The following is a 20653-nucleotide window of genomic DNA, read 5'->3' as shown; positions in this document are numbered from 1 at the left end:
CCCCCCCCCCCCCCCCCCCCCCCGCCTACCTTCCTGTACCTTTAGAGAGCTTCTTAACAGGAATGACCTACTAGTGTGAATTAGTACATTAGCGATTCCCAAAAGGATGTGCAGAAATAAATCCACTCAGAAAACAGATAATTAATGCGAAATTCCTCTGTGCACTATTCAAAAAGAAAGAAAGATTTCCTTCAAAACTATTGAGTATTTTAGAAGTTTTTGTTTGTTTGTGTAAATTGCTACTTAATCACAGTCCAGCTTCAGCTGTCTGAAGGCTTCAGGGATACTGAACAGTGTCAGATCATTCAGACTTCATTGAGCTCTTTGGTATTACCTAGGGATTTCACAGTATTTTTAAAGCTTGGAAAATAAAAGGAAAAAAAAAAAAAAGAAAGCCCACCAAAGCAAATTGAATCTGATTTCTTCTTAGTCTTCATGCTCTGTGGGGCAAAATAAATCATCAGCTGTTGTCCAAGTACCCACAGTGCGTGAGCATTGTGGTCTGTCGCCCTGAGCCCTGCTAAGAGCCAGGGTCACCAGTCAGGAGGGCAGCTCCACTATACTGCTGTATTTCTTGGGGCCACCTCAGGTCATATTTATGACTTAATAGCTGTCATTTTTGCCTCATTTTAGTGAGATGTGCCCAGGCTCTTATTGATAAACGAACCTCAGGAAGAGATTCTGGATTGGCATGTTTGAAAACAGCCACAAAGAGGTGGTTATTCGTATTTGCCAAAAAGTTAAGACTTGAGATTGGGATTGTGTGCACATCAAAATTATTTCCTTTGTAGGAATTTTTCTTTTGATGGAATTTGATTGTGTTAATTATTTGCAAAAGTCATGCTTTTTACACTATGGCAAGGCCATTATCATATCATGAGTTGATTTATTTGCAGTTCTCTTATTCCTGGCCAAGTGCCCCAATTATTTCATGGAAGCGAATAAATAGAAGATACTACACTGGAGAAGGTCTCCTCCACCCAGCTCCATATGTAGTGAGGAAAGTGTGTGGCGTGTGGATCAATGACCTGAGTTGCGGGATCCACGTAGAACAAGAATATTGGGGTCTCTCTCTGTTGTCGCTCACTTAGGTTTACTTGCTTCCCCTCCTCGCTCCCTTCTTCATCTCGCCTAGCCTTTTACACATCAGAGTTTGCACATGCATTTCCCACGGAGGCCAGGCAGGTAACGGGAATGAACGAGCTGGGCTGGGCTTACGGAGAAGTAGGAGGGGGTGGGGGCTGGGGGGGAACTAGGTCTCACATTGTAGACAATACAGGAAACAGCTTCGAGCATGTCCTTTTCATCCAGCTTTTCAAGGGGAGCTGGGTTGTTAAGAGAGTAGATGTGAAGAGAGCTCATCACAAGGAAAAAGATTTCTTTTTTAATCTAAATGAACTGCTGGATGTTAACTAAACTTGCTGTGGAATTCTTTCATCATACATGTAAGTCAAATCATTATGCTCTCCACTGTCCACTTACACAGAGCCGTATGTCAGTTATATCTCAGTAGAACTGGGGGTGGAAATAGAGGAGCTAGAAAAATCTTGATTTCCTGTAAAAATTTTAAATTTTGAAACATTGGCATGTACCATGCAAGCCAACACAAAAATTCAGCTGCCAGTTTGTGACTTCCATATAGAAGATATGACTGAGTTCCCTTCAGGCATTCAAATTCTAGGACATTTATGTTTATAAGAAATCACCGTGGCCTGTGTTTTTCTTGTTGGAATGCAGTCTTTCCTTCCCCCATTCCCAAATGAGAACAATAATTTTATTTGTGTAGTGTGTCATGATTATATAAAGTGCTTTTTGTATTTGCTATCTTTTAATGAACCGTGACCATTTAAGTTCAAGGTGGAGTTATCTTTGTATGAATACGCCATGCAGAACCTGAAAATTCTTTTAAGGATTAGCTTATTAATATTCTCACAATCTGTCTTTTTACTCTGAATAATTGCTTTTGTTTGGCTGACACTCTCTTCCATTCCTTTTGTGAAGATCCTCTTGCGCTACATTACGTAAGAACATCACTTTTCTCCAGTTAGTGATTCAGTGAACATATTTTTGTTGTTGTTGTGCTGCTCTTCTTCTCTGTTAATAGAGCTGTTTCAGAGGACTCCTTATCTTTTGGGCCAAAACCGATTGTGTGGATGTGTGTTTCCTTTAGTAGTTAATTTTTTTTTTAAATAGTGTGTAGTAAGTTGCTCTGTGCAGTATAATAACCTCCTCCCCAGAAAATCCTCACTATAGAGAAAAAGGTGGAAAATGGCTATTTGCAGTGAAACTATGAGTGATTTTTTTCTTTTATCTGTTTTATAACTTTTTAAAAACATTTATATAACTTTTGTAATAAAGTAAAAATGTTTCAAAATAATGTTCTCTTTTTATTCCTAAGCTCATTAAATCCTCTCCTTGCCTTCATAAAATACTATATAAATGGAATCATTTTCCTTCTTCCAGTTCTGTTTTATTTTTCACATTATAAAAGTCATAATTGGTTATTTTTCACCCACTTATTTACTTCAAAAATTTGAAACCCACAGAAAAGTTGCAAGCATAGAAAAAAGAATACCTGTATACTCTTCCCCTTGATTTGCCAGTTTGTTGCCATTTTATCAAAATTTCTGCTCTTTCTCTGTCTCTCTCTATGTGTGTGCATGTGTATTTGATGAGTCACGAGAGTGACTAAAAACTCAGATTGAAATGAAAATATTAACCATTTTGCAGCTGAAATCCTTAGGAGATGGTGTCTAGGTTATGTCCTTGGGTAGCTTTCCCACAGAGTTGCCTTTCACTTCTGTGTCATCTTACTGAACACCAGTATTCACGTGGCTATACAGTGAGGCTTGCCTAGAACATGGTGCTTCCAGAACACAACACTTCTGTCCTAGGAATGAGTTTTCCTAATTTTATTATGTGTTCGAACTATCAACCCGAAGTTAGAGCAGATTTCCCCAAAATGTCATGTGTTGTCAACTGCACAATAACTTCTAATGTAAATGGAATCTAACTCAATGTGATGACTTGGAAAAACACAACAATGATCTTTCTATATTGCGTCAGTATCTGAATAATTGTAATCTGCTGCCACCGTGTTCTGGAACATGCCCCCATTTGGTCTGGTAGCACTGTGTAGTAATTGATAAGGCGTTAAGATCGTCCAAGTTCAAATACTGGCTCCACTCCTTACTTTGTGACCTTGGACACTACACTTCTCTGTGGCTGTTTCGTCATCTGCAGATTGGAGATGGTATTAGAACACATGAAAGAGTTAACGATGAAGTGGTAGAATTCATAGCTCCTAGTCACTTCCGTGGGTTGCCGTTCTCATTCTTGTTTACCATATTCAAGTCTTGGGTAATTGTTATACTTCCGGCGGCTCTTCGTGACTCCAGCTCCTTCCCCTTCCGGCTCATCCTACCTGCTCCCCACTTGGCACATGGGTGACAGGGTCAAAAATCAGCTTCATATTATGTGAAATTGCTTTGGACTCCAGGCCAAAAATGTGCTTTAAACTCCTTTTCTCATGAATTATACCTAATTGGACCCCTGCAGGCTTCACCAAAAAGGGCCTGAGCCTGCCCCACCTCTACGCTTCTCTGATCACTTCACGTGATTATGATTTTTCAGTGCTCAGAAGTCCCCGGATTGTTCTCATTCCATACAGAGTTAAGACCAAATGTCCTCAATAATAGTGGTTGCCACTAATTGAAGCACTTAGTTATATGTCTCTTAATGTATTATGTGCTTTACATTTATTATTTATGTATTTGTTTCATTCTCAAAAGAGCTTCATGAGTAAGGGGGAGGTATCCATCTCCAATTTACAAATGAGGAACTGGGGCTCAGAACCATTAGGTGGCTTCTTGGTCAACATCACAATGTCAGGAAGAGGTCAGTCTGGGAGCTGAATCTGGGCCTGACAGCTGCAGAGCCTGTGCTTTCAAAGCCTGAAGCTGCCTTTGCAGCCTTAGGTGTGTGCTCTTGGCCATCCAGGTGAGGAGACCTCTGCTAGCTACCTTAGCCCCCTCCTCTCATGTACCACCTGGACGTCTGTGCTTTAATCACCCTCTGGACATGTGCTGTCCTTTCAAATCTTTGGGTTTTTTTCTTGCTCTCCTCTTTGGATTCTTTTTCCCCACCTTGCCATGTACATACATCCCATCTGGCTTTTATGACCCTGTTCAAATGCCGCATCCTCCATGAAGCCTTCCCTGATTCTACTCGCTCTTCCTCCAAAATGATTATTCATATTTACATACATTAGTAATTTGAATGATAGTCACTTTTAAAATCTTTCTATAGTGTTACTAGTTCTTCGAAGGCAGGAATCCTATGATTTTCGTCCCTGTATCAAGCACACACTGGTGCTTTGATAGTACCAATAATAATCATAATGATCATTATGCAGGCTATGGTTATTATTTATTAAGTACTTCCTCTGTGCTATGTGCTGTGGCTAAGTACTTTATATACATTATCTTGGTTTCACAGACTCCAAGAGACACACTTTCAGGACCTGTCTACTTAACTATAAAATGGGGATGATGACATTCGTGATTTTTATCTGGGGCCAGGGTTCACACTTATATCACATTCCCGCAAAATGCTTTTCCTCTGCATAACACTGTCTGCTTACTTTCCACATAGATTTCCAGGAAATCTTGGTAGTCTCCTTTTCTTGCACCCCAGGTTTGCCAGTTTTGATACATATCAAGGACACCCATAGGTAAAGCTAACAAATGACTTGGTAGATTTAGAAAATGCTTGAGCCAGTTATCCATGGCGTCTAATCATTTCTTTTATTCTGAAATACAAATAATGAATTGTCTTTTTAATTTGAATTCCCATGAAACTATTGACAAGTATATTATAGAATGCATACTAACAGAAACACTCAGTGGTAATTGTCGAATCTTTAAAAATTTCCTGTGGTCTTGTTAGGTCATGGAATTTGGGACTTGGTCTAGGTGATTTATTGCTGGAAGCCTCATAAGGATGTGGTTATAGCAAAACCTATATGATTCAGTGCTTTAGCACTGCTCCCCAGGGCCCTGTGCAAGTGAGGTATCTAGTGGAGACATCTTAACAGTAATCAAGTATAATCCATTGACATCATCATCAAACCCGTTGCTTTCCTGAGATGGCCCATTTGGGATTACAAGGGAAGAGATTCTAGTGCCGGATAGAAAGTTGCACAAATATTTCCTTCTCTGAAGCCTTTTAGATGTCACAGTTCTTTAATAAGCATGCATTCGTATTTTATCTTTAGGGTAGTATGAAACCTGATGCTCTAACCCCATACTGAAATTCTATCACAGAGAACAGTGGTAGAAAGAATATGGACTTGGGGGTTGTATTGCCTATTCTAGATATCTGTGGTCCTATCATATTCCTTCCTTGAAGCCTGTTTCCTCATCTATAAAAAGGAAGTTACATGTACAGCCTAAGGACTATAGTTAACAATATTATCTATTTGAAGGTAACTAAGAGAGTAGATCTTAAAAATTCTAATCTCAAGAAAAAAATTGTTGTAACTATGTCAGGTGATGGATGTTAACTAAACTTATTAGTAACCATTCCACAACATATACGTACATCAAATCATTAAGTTATGCACCTTAAACTTACACAATGTTATATGTTAGTTAACTCTACAACTGGAAAAAATTTTAAAATAAAATGGAATTTTTAATATCTACATTGCATAGTTACTGTCAACTAGAAATAGTTTATATAAAATTTAGAATGATGCCTGGCTCTCTGTGTATCATTAATAGAAATAAACCATACTTCTTACCAAACTTTGCCTAAGACATAGAGTAGCTAAGAATATATTGACTATTTTTCATCTGCTTTATGTAACTCGATATGATACTGCTTAAAAATCACATTCATCTTACATAGTTTTTAAAATACCTAATATGGTTGCCTTATGCCATTTAAAACCTAAATTTTTCTTCTCAATAGCACACACACACACACACACAAAACAGTGTCACCCAACAAACCAGTCTTTGGGTCAATCGCCACATTTGATTACTGGGATTTTTTTTTTTTTTTTTAAAGACTTACGAGTTTCCTTTTTTTTTTTTTTTTTTAAGATTTTATTTATTTATTTGACAGAGAGAGAGCGAATGAGGGAACACAAGCAGGGGGAGTGGGAGAGGGAGAAGCAGGCTTCCTGCCGAGCAGGGAGCCCGATATGGGGCTCGATCCCAGGACTTCGGGATCACGACCCGAGCCGAAGCAGGCGCTTAATGACCGAGCCACCCAGGCGCCCCGACTTCAGAGTTTCTATCTAACCCTTGATTTTGCCCTTCAGAGAAGACCTGGTTTCCGCCGAGGACCTGCTTCAGTGGCTGCGGCCCTTCTGTGCTGATGACACCCAACCTGTGAGACCCCGCATTCAGGTGCTGCAGATTTGGGGACAGTCCTTTAACCTGACGGAGGAGGATGGCAAGCTCCTTGTGTTCTTTAGAACGGAAGCCATTCTCAAAGCCACTTGGCCCCAGAGACAGGTAAGGGAGCATTCATCTGGCTATTGAACATTGTCCCTATTCAGAATCATTGGAGCTTGTTTCTTGATTACTTTCAGTGACGCTCCAGGGAATAATCAGCTCGGTGATGCCAACTTTCCACTATGTTCCTCAATCCAGCCGTTTAGGAGTTAAATATGTACAGCAGAGTTGGTTTGGGTTTTTCCATCTGTTTGAAAATGCATATGCACTGGAGGTGATGTCTCTTTCACCTCACATGTGTGGATCATTTTTCTCTTCGTAGGCTATAGTCAGGATTCTTCACAGTATCAGTTAATTATCGCAGCTCTCCCTGTCCCTGGAGAAAGGCGGATGGAAATGGAAACGCAGTGTGCCGTTTAGCTAATTCATTCTTTTCATACCCTGCCCAAGCAGGCAGGTGCCTCGTCTCTCTTCTGTACCTAGATCGGTAATGTAGCACACACACAAGATCTCAGTTTCTCCATCCAATCCTTCAAGACTCACTCAGTCCATCATCTCTCTGCAACCTTCCCTGACCATTTCAGACTTAACTTTGAATTCCTCACATTTGAGCTTTAATTGTGTATCATGTATTATTATTGTTATTATCATCATCATTACTATTAAAGTCTTGTCTCCCCACTACTGTGGAAACTCAGAAGCCCTGGAGGATGTATTATTGTCTTTTGAATTCCCCTAAATATGCTGTGCACATACTCTGAGCTCGGATACTTGTTGATTGAGTAAATGGGAATGCTGATTCCCAAATCAAAGAAATACGGTGGTCATTGAAGTTTGGCTCAAACTGTAAATTGATGCATCCTAAAAGACATGGATGTAAGGATCAGTTATCTCAGTCAAGTGCGTTAGCCTGCAGGGTAGACTATATGCCCATAAAATAAAACTTCCCACGTAATCTATTCTGCAAGAGTTTCCTGGAAGTCTGACTGCGACTCAATTTACCTTCTAATTTTAAAGCTTTGTTTTGTAATTAATATTTATGTCCTTATTACTACATTGAAAGAAGAATGAATTTCTTTTTTTTAACAGTGAATCAGATATTAACAATATCTTGAGTCTCAGAACATCTTCATAATTATTATCTTATATATTCTTATTTCCCTATATGAGAGAAAGAGGTAAATACTATTATCTATTCTTTTGAGTTAGAGAATTTGAGATGCAGAAAAGATGGACTTATCAGAGATCCTCTAATCTTGCCAAATTGCTGAAATGGATTGTATTATAAAAGTCACTGGTATCTGAATAATGCTCTTTCTGAAGCCCCTTGACCTTACCGACATACTTAGTTTCAACATTTTGCCTTGAATTACATTAAGAGATCACTAACAGTCTTTTTAAAGAGAAGTCTGTGAACACAAATGCAATAGACGATGAAGTATATTCCAGGTCTCTGGCATAGTCGACGTTAGAATTATGCTGGTTTTAGCGACAGGAAGGTTCATGTAGCATCTCCGAGGTAAGCTCAGAATTAGGTTATGTTATGTTTGCCACATGGGATCTTGGATTGTGACTCATTCTGAAACAAATGAATGCTCCTGCTCTTAGGTGCTTTTCTGACAGAACCTCCAGTTTCCAAGTTCTCAACCTTGCTCAGTTTCCTCTTCCTTGATGGCTGGAGCCAGGTGGGGCCATAGGGCTGGTTTCTCTGGTTGGAGCCTCGCTTCATGTTATGTCCACTGTCTATACCAACAATATTTCAAAACAATACGGAGACCAGGGAAAGGGGAAAACATCCATCTTTTCTGTCATGTTGAAACAGTAGAACAGACAATTTGTTATTTGGGGCAAAATGCTTCAGAAATAGCATGAGTATAACCACTGTTTCTTCTCTTAAGCTTTCCTTCACTTTCCAGTTAACCAAAGAACAAGTTCCAACATTTATAGGATTCCAGTGATTTCTGAGATTTTAATTTCTTTATAGCGACGCTTTTTCCAAAAACAGGATCTAAGGGACCTTAGCCTTTGTTAAGATTCCTTTTCCATGTACACTTTTCTGAACTGACTGGACTGTTTCACTGAGCACGGTCTGGCTTCTCTCCTTCGCTGTCTGTGTGTAGAACCTCATGTCACTGCATTTTCAGGCTCTTAGAAAACATCTCTCCCAGTATCTCTGACTCAAGTAAAATTCACCTTGTGCCCCCTTACTCTTTTCATGTTCTCCCCCTTTTCCTTTGTCCTTGTAGAAGAGCAGTTTCCCTGTTCTTGGAAGCTAATGAGCTGAGTTCCTTCAAGTATTTGGTAGCAGAAATACAGAAACTACCCTCATGGCTTAATTATGCTGTTCATCTATAGTTTTCTTCCCCAAATAAATGAAGTCAGTGAGTTTCTCCTCCTCCTCCCATAAAAATGAAGTATTCTGTGTCAGCCTGGGATTGCGATTCAAATCTGTTTTGGAGGGCAAGTGAATTTGGTCAGGAAACTCTGCCTATAACTATAGATAACTGTTCGCTACATGGAAAATGAATGCAGAAAACTTGTAGCTTCACAGTGGAAACAGCAGCAACTTTTAGAATGTTACAGAACTGTGCCCAGAGTTTACGTTGGAGGTCATCTCCATTATTGTTTTTACCTTTCAATAGAGCAGCAGAAAGATCAGGGCCTGGTGGACAAATCCTTTGTAAGCATAGGGCTTGGCCGCCCTCCCTCCTCTGTTGCTTTATTGCCTCAGAGAGGATTCTGAAACTGAGCCTTGTCTACTTGGTGTGCCAAGTGGAACCTTGAACTGGAGGAGGTAGAGCATGGTTTGCTCACTGTTATTTCTGCCACAAACACTAAACTCTTCCTCATGTCTCTACCCGAGACACCTAGAAGACCCCAGAATGTTGACTGCAAGGGCTCACATTTTCTCTGTTCCTTGTACCTTTCTTTATTCTCAAAGGTAGTATTAAGGGTAGAGGCAGGCTCTTAACTGAGCAAAGATAAGAATAGATAATGATATTGCAATGTTCAATTACCAGAAAATGTAGGACTGCTACCTTTGCTGTGGCTGGTAATCCTCTTAGGCAGACTTTGCATACATCAAAGAGGGACTTAATATTTAATTATCCTCGAGGTGCCCAGAGTAGTGGCCCCACAAATCAATGTGTTGCTGGGAAGCCAGCCAGCTCCTGCAAAATTAAACAGGGTCTGTGGAGCCTGCTGCCTCACTGGTTCTCAGAGAGACAGCAATTTCTAGTTTTCTAATGATTAGTTAACAGAATTAAAAATTCAGAGGCCCTCATTTTTCAACTGCCTGAGAGGCCTTCCTTCCCATTCCACAAAAGTGCCCTGGCATGAAGGACAGGGGAGAAAGGAGGGAGAGAAAGTTTTTGGGTGTGTGAAGGGATGAATGTATGGTGTTCATTCCCTTGGTACAATTTATCTGAGTTTTTCAGGTTTTGTAATTTTCTAGTTAACTGGTGCATGAAAAATATGGGCCAAAATACTGATATTTCCTCAAAAAATTCCATACCCCTTGACCTTATAGTTTTTCTGTTTTTGTATAAAAAGGGACATGTGGCTTAGAGTTGCACCCTTTAAATTTCAGTCTGTCTGGATTTGTGGTTCTAAGTGATCACCAGAAAAAATTAGTTAAAGAAAACTTACTATTTTTAAGTAGGCTCCATGCCCAGCATGGAGTCCAGTGCAGGAGGGCTTGAACTCATGACCCTGGGATCAAGACCTGAGCTGAGATCAAGAGTTGGACTCTTAACCGACTGAGCCATAGGCGCCCCAGTTTAAGAAAACTTCTAATCTTATTACAAATTCCTGCATTTTGCCTACTTTGAAACATGCAAGGACATATTAACTCTTCTGGTCAGAGGCCAGTATGGCTTCATTTGCCAAAACATTAACAAAATACACACTTCTTTATCAGAGCTCAGAAAATGAACAGTAGGATCGGTTCAGTATGCAAAGCTAGATTTGGTTTCTTACAAAGAATTTACTGTTACCTTAAATGTCTTCAAAGCTAAGACTCACTGCCATAAATGATTTGCTTAATCAAGCATAGGATAATATTTCACGTTAAAAATATATGTGCCTACACACATATATCCCACACATGTAAATTACCCATACATATAATATATCTTTAATAGCCCTGGAAACCGTTTCCTGGAACCAGAGGAGACTTTGGAAAGCCTGCCAGTTCCATAGTCACATTTTATAGAAAAGGACATGATGTCCAGAAAGAAGAAGTTACTTCCTCTGATTTTAGCTTAAATGTCACCATTTCTAAAATGACTGCATCCTAAAGTAGGTCCCTAGTCACAATCTATATCATAACCTCTTTAATTTTCTTGTAACCATCACTGTCTGCTAAATTCTCCCTGCCTGTCCTTCTGTCTGTTATATGATGTCTTTCTTCTTCCATCTGAATATAAATAACATGAGAACAGGGATCTTACAGACACTCTCAGTGAATAGTTGTTGACTAAATGAATATTAAATTTTTAAAAAACTTATCTAAGGTCACCTTTCAAATGGCAAGGCCAGGACCCCTGAGTTTCAATTTGCTGTTCTTGCCACGAGTGGGGAAGGATTAGACCACGCTGCTTCCTCCTTATACGTAAGCAAAAATGATTTGTTTGGAATAATGAAAAGGTTTCCTTGCAGAGTGGCCTGGTGCTTTTAGATTGATACTGTTTTGTACTAATTTGCTGTACTTTGCTGACAGTGATTTCTGACCAGCCAGTTGCTTCTCAGATGGAAGCAAATGAGTCACAAGCATATTTGTCCGGACATAAGCAAGAGGTCTGAAATGTTCTAATAGATCTCAGTGTGCCTTTTCTCCTAAAATATATTAAAGTTGAGAGAGCATCTGTGTTACTGGGGTCTGCAAATATTTGGAAACCTTGGAAGGCCCCTCTTTATGAATAAGGGTTTTTTTCCTTTAAAGATAGTCCCTCTTGTCATGGGTATCATCGGGGGAAGAGGGGACTGTGGATTGTGTATGAAGTGCACATTACCACATGTAACCTTTAGAACAGCCTTGCTAAGTCATTACCATTCTCTGGTTAAGAGGTCACATAACCTATTAAGGTCACCCAGCTTATGAATGATAGTACTGGAATTCAAAGCCAGATCTGTCTGGTCTCAAAGCCTGTTTTCTTGGCCCTATACCACACTTCTTCCCATCTGCCAGGAAAAGATATTCAGCACTAACGTTTGGGTAGCATTGGACTACATAAAGCATGCTCTGCTCATCTTCTCTTTCTGCTGTGACTTTGCCTGGATTGAATGTGACTGGGCATGAAGAATGAGGAGTTTGATTCAGAAAACAGAAAGCTTCATCTCTTAGCATTTTTCACTGTCTCAATACAGAGCACTGTGTATGTTCACTGCCGCTCAATCAGAACGTTCTGAAAAATGCCATGCCAATTAACTGTTGTGTATGAACTGTTCATTGAAGATTCTTCAAGCAGAGATTATGCACCATTCACTGTGCTATACAAGGAGACGAGGCAATTAGCAGTAAAGCATTTGGGTTCTTCACGCAGAACTGCATTCAGATCCCAGTGTTACCGCTTGTTGGCTCCTCGACCTTGGAGACGTCACTAACTCTCTCACAATGGGATAATGCATGTAAATCTCTAACTCCAGCCCAGGTAAATGGGTCCTGTTGGTTGGCGACTCCGATCCAGTGGAGCTTGTAGACAGAGAAGCGAAGAAGCAAATTTCCTGAAGACTGTAGATGCTACAGTAGATGTCTGCACAGTGCATAGGACTCAAGGGAGGGCACGTAGCCATCACGTGTGGAGGCAGTGAGGAAAGCCTGCTCCGAGGAGGCGAGTCTTAAACTGAGTTCAGCACAGCTGGATGTATGGAGTGAAAGCAAGAGATAAAATTGGAAAGAGGCCGGCCAGACTACTTCCAGGGTCCTGCACAGGTTTCACCTTGACGGTGCTAAGCCCCCATGGAAAAGGGATGCCCGAGGAGCAACGTGATCAGATATGTGTTTAGGAGGAGCCCTCTGACCTCTGCATGAACAGTGGGCTGGAGGGGTGCCGGTCAGTGGCAGTGGTCAAGTGGCCTGAATTTGGCCTTGAACTTGGTACCAGCTGTGAAGATAGAGGAGGGTAAAGAAAGCTGAAGGGGTTACCACCAGGGGCCTGGGGGACTGCTTAAACATGGGGAGACAAGAAACACGTTTGGGGTCCCTCTGATGTTTACCTAGGTTGCCTAAGGACAAAATGGCAGTAGGAAAGAGCAGAGGACAAACTAGTTTTGTGGAGAAAGATACTTAAGTTCAGGGCTGTGTTTTACATCTAAAAAACACTTTTGGGGGGGCGGGGGCTGTGTGCTGAGATAGGGAGGCTCTGCTTACCCCCTTCACTGGGCAGACTTTCTTCATAGCCTTATATATGTCCTAAGTCACAGCGACCTCTTCCTAGGACGCACACTTGGGTTTAGTGTATGTCACTGGGTGGGACTGCTTCCTCCATCCCAGGGCCCTCCTCCCGGGGTCAGGTCAGCTCAGGACCCACCTGGGCTCTGTTTGTAGTGGGAGAATCACATCCAGGGCCTCGCGCCCCAGAGGTATGAGAACCTCAGCAGCCACGCTCGTCGTGCTCCTAACCTCTCCCATAGCAGTGCTGTCTCTTCGTTCCTTCTAAGGATTAGAGAGAAAAGTTGAAGGACAACAGGAGAAGAGGCAGGAAACATCTCAGCATTTGGATGTTGGAGAGTGGTGAGGCTATGAGGTAGCTGGGGATGACTTCTCTGTTTTTTCTTTTAACTTTTTGTTTGGAAAGAATTTCAGATTTACCCCCAAAATTGCATAAATCATAGAGGCAGTGTAACAGCTCATCAACTCCTATGGAAGGTAGGAATATGGTGATTAATATTACTACATCAAGGATAATCCTCTACATGGTGGTAATTATTTCCTATTCATGAAGCATGTTTATGTGCATTAATATCTATTTCATATTCACGAATACCTGAAGGTAAAATAAGCCACATTGTCGGTGCCTCTGGGAAGATGCAGATTTCAGGAGGAAGCCTCAGTTTAGGGTAGCCATGTTCATGCTCAGCAGCCACCAGAGAAATTTCAGGTTAAAGCTGTTTTCATCGGAGAAGAGGTGACTCGGTCCACTTTTTCAAGGACAGCGACTCTCTGTCTGATAAGGAGGCTGCAGCTCCTTGACAAATTGACAGCAAGGGCTAAAGTCACCAAATTCAGTGAGGACAGAAGCATCGCTTTCAGAGACGAAAGGGAAAGAGATATCTTTATGTTTGAGTCACATTTGAATTTTGCCCTTTAAAATCCTATGATGTTCAGTTAGAGGTGTCTGTGTGGAATTGTCACTAATTGTAGGGTGCCTGTAGAATATTAGACCTTTTCACCCCCCCACCCCCGCTCACTGGGAAGGAGACAGAGGCATTACTTTCTCTTCTCCTGGAGAAAAGGGTAGAATCAAACAAAACTTAGAAGAAAAACTCGTGAGAAATGACTGATTATTTTCACTCATCTCTAGAAGGCATGCAAATGGAGCCATTCCAAATCCTGTATTGTACAAATAAATGAGACTTTTTAACAAGAGATGCACATTAACCCATGACTCCATTATCCTAAAACAGCCACATTACTTTTTTAAATTAATTTTTTAAAAAGATTTTATTTATTTATTTATTTATTTATTTGACAGAGAGAGACACAGCGAGAGAGGAACACAAGCAGGGGGAGTGGGAGAGGGAGAAACAGGCTTCCTGCTGATCAGGGAGCCCGATGCAGGGCTCGATCCCAGGACCCTGGGATCAGGACCCGAGCTGAAGGCAGACGCTTAAGGACTGAGCCACCCAGGCGCCTCCACAGCCACATTACTCTGTATTCTTTTTCTGTCCTGTCTAATCTATAGAGCTAATTCTTTTTTTTTTTTATGTTATGTTAATCACCATACATTACATCATTAGTTTTTGATGTAGTGTTCCATGATTCATTGCTTGTGCATAACACCCAGTGCTCCATGCAGAACGTGCCCTCCTTAATACCCATCACCAGGCTAACCCATCCTCCCACTCCCCTCCCCTCTAGAACCCTCAGTTTATTTCTCAGAATCCATAATCTCTCATGGTTCGTCTCCCTCTCCAATTTCCCCCCTTTCATTTTTCCCTTCCTACTATCTTTTTTTTTTTTTTTTTAACATATAATGTATTATTTGTTTCAGAGGTACAGGTCTGTGATTCACAATTCACAGCACTCACCATAGCACATACCCTCCCCAATGTATAGAGCTAATTCTTATTAGAAGAAATCACAGCACACATCCAGTTCTCTGTTTTTTTTATGTGTAGCTGTAACATAAATAATACCTGTCATTTATTATGTCCTACCATCTGCCAGTCACTTTGCTAGCTACCTTATTCACATTCTCTTATTTAATAATCACAACTATCGTATAATATGCATGATCTTCGTCTTACAGAAAACGCAGTTAAGCCTCAGAAAGGTCCAGTAATGTCAGCAAAGTATAGTGTCTTTCCATGTTACTATGACTTTATCAGCACCATTTTGAAAGCTGCATATTTAATCAGATTGCCCTTTATCATTATTTTACAGTCTCCTTAGTGAGGTATGTGGAAGCATTTGCTAGCCACCTACAGTTTGTTTTTCCTCGATGCTAAACTATGTTCTATGGTCATTTTGTCTTGTAGCTGTTTAGGCACATAGTTCAGTTCTCTGTACTCCTCACACTTGCCTTGAAGCGTATTTAGATCCTGGCAGTACATATTTTAATAAGAACTGTGCTACTTTCTGGAAAAGAGAAAATCTGATTCTTTCCTAGGTCTGCATTCACGTTCAGTCTGCACATTGTTTTCAGATAATTTTAGGGAATTTAAATGCCATGGTATTAATATCGATCTGATGCTCCTGCAACTTCTGTAGGCCTCTGAGACCCATTGCTTTCACTTTTATTGACTCAGAACAACACTTCCCTCCTTAATTTTTTTTGCAGATAATTTGTCAGATTTATAACATTGTGATTTTCTTCAACTCAAGATTAATTTTTGTAGCCATGAATGAGTAGCATTACTAGTTGTGATATGAAAATATATTGGGCCAAAACTCATGTCCTTTCTGTTTGAAGAAGTTTCTTTAGCCAGTCTTTAAGACGAGGGCTGTTTGTGACAGATTCTTTTAGTTTTCCTTACCAGAGAATGTTTTCATTTCTCCTTTATATCCTAAAGGATAGTTTTACAAATGTATATAGAATTTATAATTGACAGTTCTTTTAACACTTGAAAAATATTGTACCACTTTTCTCTGGCCTCTGTGGTTTCAGATAAGCAATGCCCTTTTATTAAAATCGTTGTTCTCTCTGTAGGGAATGTATTGTTCTCTTTCTGGCCTCTTTCAAGACTTTTTTTCTTTGTCTTTAGTTTTCAAGAGTTTAATTATGATGTGTCTGGGCGTAGATTTCTTTGGGTTTACCCTGTTTGGGGTTAGCTCAGCTTCTTGAATGTGTAGATTAATATCTTCCACCAAATTTGGGAAGCTTTAAAATGTTATTTCTTAAAACACTCTTTAAACTCTACCTTCTTTCTCCCTTCCTTCTGGAACCATCTTGATGAGAAATGGCCTTACCTGGACTGTCTTGTATTTTTTGGTCAGGAGTCAAGAAATACTGAGTCTAAGTATCCTCCTTGCATTGGATAAGGGGATACCAGACCGTGCATGTGTTGTGCCTCCAGGCCTGGGGTCCCAAGCTAGTTAGCTTTTTTTTTTCTTTCCCCCACCTTTAGGAGTTTGTTGGTTGTCTCTTCCGTTATTTCCAAAGTTTATAGTTGTACTTAGCAGGAAGGAGTAGGGAAAAATAGGATCAGAGCCATTTTGTTCAGGCTGGAAGTCCTTTGCATATGTTTATTTTTCTTCATGCAGAAATTCATTTTGAGTTTTGGTTACCTGAAATTATTTTTAAAACCTTATAGGATATGAAGACCAGGATAAGCTTATATTATCTTGGTGAATTTGGATAAATTTAGATATTTTAATATGTAGACACAAATCCTAGATTAGCACTTGTATATCAAAGTATATAATGATTACCAGCAAAGCGTATTCTTTCTCAAGTGTTAAAAAACACCTACTCAAGTCCATCTTCAGGCCCAATTTTCTTCTCCCATGTAAGGTAAGGCTTTTGCAGCTATAGTGGTAGAGAATTTAAAACTGCTTTCTTAAGAGCTGAATAACTTAAACATTTGAAACCCTTTATGATGTGAGGGGGAACGTACAAGTGTGCCTACCCAAAATGGGTAATTGTGTAAATTGCTGTATTTTTCACATTTCTATTTTAAATATGAGGTCAGTGCTCTGAAAAGTAAGTTACTAATAATTGAAATGGTTAATGAATTTTTTGTTTCCCAACAAAAACACACTTTTAAAAAGTCTGTGTACACATGAAGAAGGTGTTACACATTTTAAAAATGGAAACTATTATTGGCACACTAATATAAAAACATATAAAGGTTTAATTGATAGTTTTTTTAAAGATCTTTCTCTCCCCTAGGATACACTCCATGTCCTAAAAATTGACAAGCTGTTAGTTTTTGAAAAGAAAGAAATCCAAAGGATGCTGAAAACAAGAATCACTTTTTTCTAATCTATTCCACTTCATGGTAGGCGTTGAGTAACCTGTGTAGACTCTATATTCCATGTAAAGGAGAAACTACTTGTTATTCGCTATGCAGGAGTTAACTACAGCAAGTGGAGTATTGATGCTTCTCGCAATATTACAGACCTACCATTCAGTTGTTTTTAAATATTTTCAAAACACAAAACCTTTTCTTCAAATAAACTGTAAAAACTTGGATTTTAACTCAGAAAAGAGCAGCCATTTACCAACCCCTTTTTCCCTGCTGCTGACCATCAGGCACCTCCTCAGAATTTCTAAGACAGGATTCTTGGAGCCCATTTATCAGATGAGGGAAATAAGACTCAGAGCAGGGCTGTACTGAAATTACACAGCTACCCACAAGGCATTACTGGTTGAGACATAATGTCAATAAATAGGCCCCCCCCCCCCCCCCGCTGGGGTCTCTTTTAGTGATTTCCTTCTAGTGGCATCTTCCTTCTAAGCCTCACATCTATCTCCAATAACAAAAGAGCCAAAAATTTATGGCCACTCCATGGATATTTAATATCACCATTCTATGCTAAAATATTTTATAAATGTTGGAATATCTTCATTTATTCATTTGTTTGTCCATCAATTCAAGCACTCAATAAGTACTGTGCATCTACTGTCTATCAGACATTATTTTAAGGAGCAGTGATAAACCAGTGAACAAATGAAAGTCCCTGTTTTCAAGGAGCTTCCATTGTTATGGAAGGAGAAAGGCAATAAGCAAAAACATATGTAATATGTCATATATTTGTACGTGCTAAGAAGGAAAATAAAACAAGGTGAGAGAGACAGAAGGTGGAGGGGAACGCAACCTGAGGTGGGCCGTTACACAGCACATTCTCTGCTGAGGTGACATTTGAGAAATTTGAAGGAAATAAGCAAATGAGCCCTACAGATATCTACAGAGAGAATATGCCAGGCAGAGAAAACAGATCAAAGTTCGCGAGGTGGAAGTGTGCGTGATGGACGCGGGGCACCTGAGCCTGGAAGGGGTTGAAGGTGGAGGTGGGGTAAAACAGGTGGATGTCTTGAGTTTGAGATTTTTTGTTTTAAACATTTCTTTATAAATAGGCAAGAACATATTGCCAAACTCCCAATTAGACCACCCATTTAAATAATTCAGAGCTTGTCTAGCTTATTGAGTCCTCTAGTTTCAGAACATCCTGATCTGATTATAGTTACATATCGGCTCTGCCACTTGCTGGCCATGTTACCAGGACAGATAAGGCTGTTTTCCTCATCTGTAAAGGGAGGTAATAACACCTGTGCTGTCCTCCACCCAAAACGGTTGTAAGGGTGAACTCTTCCTGGATTCTGAAATTATTTCAGAAACTATAAAATGTGGGGCGCCTGGGTGGCTCAGTCGTTAAGCGTCTGCCTTCGGTTCAGGTCCTGATCCTGGGGTCCTGGGATCGAGCCCCGCATCAGGCTCCCTGCTCAGCGGGAAGCCTGCTTCTCCCTCTCCCACTCCCTCTGCTTGTGTTCCCTCTCTCGCTGTGTCTCTCTCTGTCAAATAAATAAAATCTTAAAAAAAAAAAAACAAACTATAAAATGCTCTGGGGTTATTAGTCCATGGAAGAATGATGTGGGTCTTTCAGGCAGGTTTTGAAGGATCTGTTGGGTCATCGTGTGAGCAGGACTCGCCATTAGTAATTACCAGTCATTTCATAGTACATATCAACTGTTGTGGAAATGCAGAATTCATGCTATAACTTTTTCAGGTGGCTACTTGGGATTAGAGCCCGAATGCCCACTAAATTAAATTTAAGCTTTGGAACCATGCATTTGTACAGACAGTTTAACAAATGTCTAGATAACCATCCGTTCTCGTTATCCTTTGAAGGTATCTGTCATCATCTGAGTCTTAGGTACCCAAATGTAGAGAATCTGTGTTAAGAGAGGCTAGGGAACAGGGAAACCAGCTGTTGACTTACTTTTATATTTAAAACTGCTTTGTAACTTAACATAGCAAACACTGTCATCTGCAGAGATGTTGGGAGATGTGATTTGTTTCAGGACTGCCTCGATGTAAAGGACGTATCATTCAGTTACACAATGAGAGGACAAATTTGTGTTCTTACTTGATCAGAACTACTTCTGCAGTAGAAATGGAGATGGGATGCTTTATTTTGATATGTAACAAAAATCCTGTGACAAGTACACTTTAGTCAAATTTTTAATTTCAAATTAGAGAAATTTTCTAGACAGTATGAAGACTTAGCAATAATAATAATAATGATGCTAAAATGAAAAGTAGAAATGCATTTAGGATAATTTAAAAGAAAAAATTTGGCTAACGTTAAGTATGATGAACTATTACAATTTCATATACAATAATTCCGTATTTTAACATAATAATATTAAATACTAATAAATCAGTCCTCTACTTGTTTGAATTTATTTTTGTAAAGAACATTAAGAACCTTCCTGTAATTTGTTCTAAACAATATTTTAACAGAAGTGTTTGAAATTGGGTAAGGCTTAGAGCTTTTTGAAGATTTTGTGGGTGAGGGTGGTGGTGTTGAATCTACCTCTCAACACATTGTAAACATTTTCAAGAGTGTTTAATCAAAGTCATCAAATTTGAATTCTTCTGTAAACCAGTGAAGTAGTCTTTGCCACCAGTGTCAAGTGTGTATTTCCACTTCCAGGTAGACATAGCTGACATTGAGAATGAAGAGAACCGCCACGCTCTCTTCACGGAACTCTTGGAATCCAGTCGCCAGGAGGTGGAATTTCAGCACTTGGTTCTGCTCTTGCAAGCTTGGCCACCTATGAGACATGACTCTGTGTAAGTGTTAATATAAAATTAGATTTCTCTTGTTTGCTCTTGAGTTTTAAAAATTCAGTACCTTCAAAAGAACCAATGAAAAGAAATATGGAAAACCAGTATCAGCCTTTAGCGGAAATTAAAATTATTTATTTGAAATATTGCAGTTTCTTTCCCATTTCTCCTTGCCCCTACATGCAAATGTTTTACTCAGAAATACCAGATCATTCTTAGTAATAACATCTGATTTGGGGGCACCTGGTGGCTCAGTAGTTAAGCATCTGCCTTCGGCTCAGGTCATGATCCCAGGGTCCCGGGATAGAGCCCCGCATCAGGCTCCCTGCTCAGCGGGAAGCCTGCTTCTCCCTCTGCCTGCAGCTTCCCCTGCTTGTGCTCTTTCTCTCTCTCTCTCACAAATAAATAAATAAAATCTTTTAGCTCTCTCTAAGGGGGCAGGGAATCAGTTTCTAACCAGCCCCTCTGTGATGATATTATGCAGTAGATGCGGGACCCACTAATTAGATTGTCAGTTATGCTTTGCTTTTTTAGCAAAGGGTTTAGGGTTGCGTTGTAGGTTTTCTCATGCCCTCAAAATGGCTCTCTCAGTCTAAAGAGAATTTTTCAAAATCATAGTACAACCTCCTCTAGTACGTTAGTTTACTGTGGTTTTACAGTTTCTTGTACTTTTAGAACAATGACCATTTCAAATCACTCGCTTACCCACAAGAAGTAAAATCAGCTTCACTTAA

At 39.9% G+C, this 20653-nt stretch overlaps 1 protein-coding gene across 1 annotated transcript in view; it reads left to right on the top strand.

Moving 5' to 3' along the window:
- The window catches only part of NBAS (NBAS subunit of NRZ tethering complex), a 313356-nt gene that overhangs the window by 272446 nt on the left and 20257 nt on the right, over positions 1-20653 (top strand). The window contains exons 48-49 of the mRNA XM_021697807.1: positions 6329-6524; positions 19786-19925. Of these exons, the coding sequence (XP_021553482.1) occupies positions 6329-6524; positions 19786-19925 (336 nt within the window). The remainder of the gene's footprint in view (positions 1-6328; positions 6525-19785; positions 19926-20653) is intronic.

Source organism: Neomonachus schauinslandi, chromosome 10 (genome assembly GCF_002201575.2).
Source record: "Neomonachus schauinslandi chromosome 10, ASM220157v2, whole genome shotgun sequence".
Taxonomy (NCBI): Eukaryota; Metazoa; Chordata; class Mammalia; order Carnivora; family Phocidae; genus Neomonachus; species Neomonachus schauinslandi.
This window is presented reverse-complemented; position numbering and strand designations above follow the sequence as displayed.